The sequence below is a fragment of the Protobothrops mucrosquamatus genome, unplaced genomic scaffold (assembly GCF_001527695.2).
Source record: "Protobothrops mucrosquamatus isolate PMUCROS unplaced genomic scaffold, P.Mucros_1.0 scaffold3824, whole genome shotgun sequence".
Taxonomy (NCBI): Eukaryota; Metazoa; Chordata; class Lepidosauria; order Squamata; family Viperidae; genus Protobothrops; species Protobothrops mucrosquamatus.
The window spans coordinates 64,597-65,979 of record NW_015389776.1 but is presented as its reverse complement, the minus strand read 5'-3'; the positions used below and the strand labels follow the sequence as shown (position 1 = coordinate 65,979).

Here is a 1,383-nt window from a genome sequence, read left to right as displayed (position 1 = left end):
AATTAAATTAAATTAAATTAAATTAAATTAAATTAAATTAAATTAAATTAAATTAAATTAAATTAAATTATTAAACTATTATTTCTCCTGTTGGATCCCTCCAGTGGGAAAACCCATTCAGCTGGTGAAGAAGCACAATCCCAGCCAAGACGAAGTTGATGAGCTCCATAAGAGATACCTGGAGGAGCTCTGCAAGCTGTTTGAGGAGCATAAATTGAAGTACAACGTGCCAGAAGACACGCACCTCTCTTTCGTATGAGACACGAAAAACCATAAACTTTGGCACCGGCGACAAAGATCTGAAAACATTGAAGCCGCCAGGAACAAGCGACTCTTCCATGGAAACCAAAGATATATTCCTTTTTGGGGCCAATGGACAAATCGTTGGAAAAAATAAAACCTGATGCAGATTTGTTTTTATTTAGGATAACAATTGTGAGACTTTTGTGGGCCTAACAGTGAAAAGATTTGACATGACCCACAATGGAAGAAAGGATGGTGGAAGCAATGGAACTGGCAGAGATGGCAAAAATTGGCAGCTTTGGTTTTATCAGAGTGAGCAATGTGGCCCCTTTACGACCTGTGGACTTCAACTCCCAGAATTCCTGAGTCAGCCAGGAAATTCTGCCTCAGGAATTCTGGGAGTTGAAGTCCACAGGTCGTAAAGGGGCTATAGTTGACCCACCCCTGGATTAGGAAAAAGATTTCATTTTAATGCTGATTGGAATCCCGTTTTGGACTTTCTGCATGAAACAGGAAACAAAATGAAATTACGAAATATGCATTCGATGATTAGATAGAATAGAAAACAAAAATGAAAGCTATGTTGTAAATTTAGATTAAGAGGTTCATGGAAGCTGATACTTATGTGTTGTGGAAAAAAAGTTGGATTTTTTAATTTTGGTATATTTGTGTTTAGTTGTGCACTTTTGGCTTTCTAACTTCTTTCATTCTTTGCTTCCCCCCCCTTTTCTACCTTACTTATTGGTTCCTGTTAATTTTTATCTCGCTCGTTTAAAACAGGGGTCTTCAAACATGGCCCTTTTATGACTTTTGGACTTCAACTCCCAGAATTCCTCAGTGCCTTAGCAACAGAATTTGTGGGCTCCATTGCAGTCATAAGTTGAGGATTACCTAAAAGAGGGATTTTGGGGTCCTAGTGGACCATCGCTTAAATAGGAGCTAGCCGTGTGCTGCAGCTGCCAAAAAGGCCAACACAGTGCTGGGCTGCATTAACAGAGGGATAGAATCAAGATCACGTGAAGTATTAATACCACTTTACAATGCCTTGGTAAGGCCACACTTGGAATACTGCATCCAGTTTTGGTCACCGCGATGTAAAAAAGATGTTGAGACTCTAGAAAGAGTACAGAGAAGAGCAAC

General features: G+C 39.4%; 1 protein-coding gene across 1 annotated transcript in view; it reads left to right on the top strand.

Annotated features, from left to right (window-relative positions):
- LOC107298265 (2-acylglycerol O-acyltransferase 2-A-like) overlaps positions 1–259 on the top strand; it is a 14,665-nt gene extending 14,406 nt beyond the window's left edge. The window contains exon 6 of the mRNA XM_015827638.1: positions 105–259. Coding sequence (XP_015683124.1) covers positions 105–259 — 155 coding nt within the window. The remainder of the gene's footprint in view (positions 1–104) is intronic.
- The last annotated feature ends 1,124 nt before the right edge of the window (positions 260–1,383 follow it).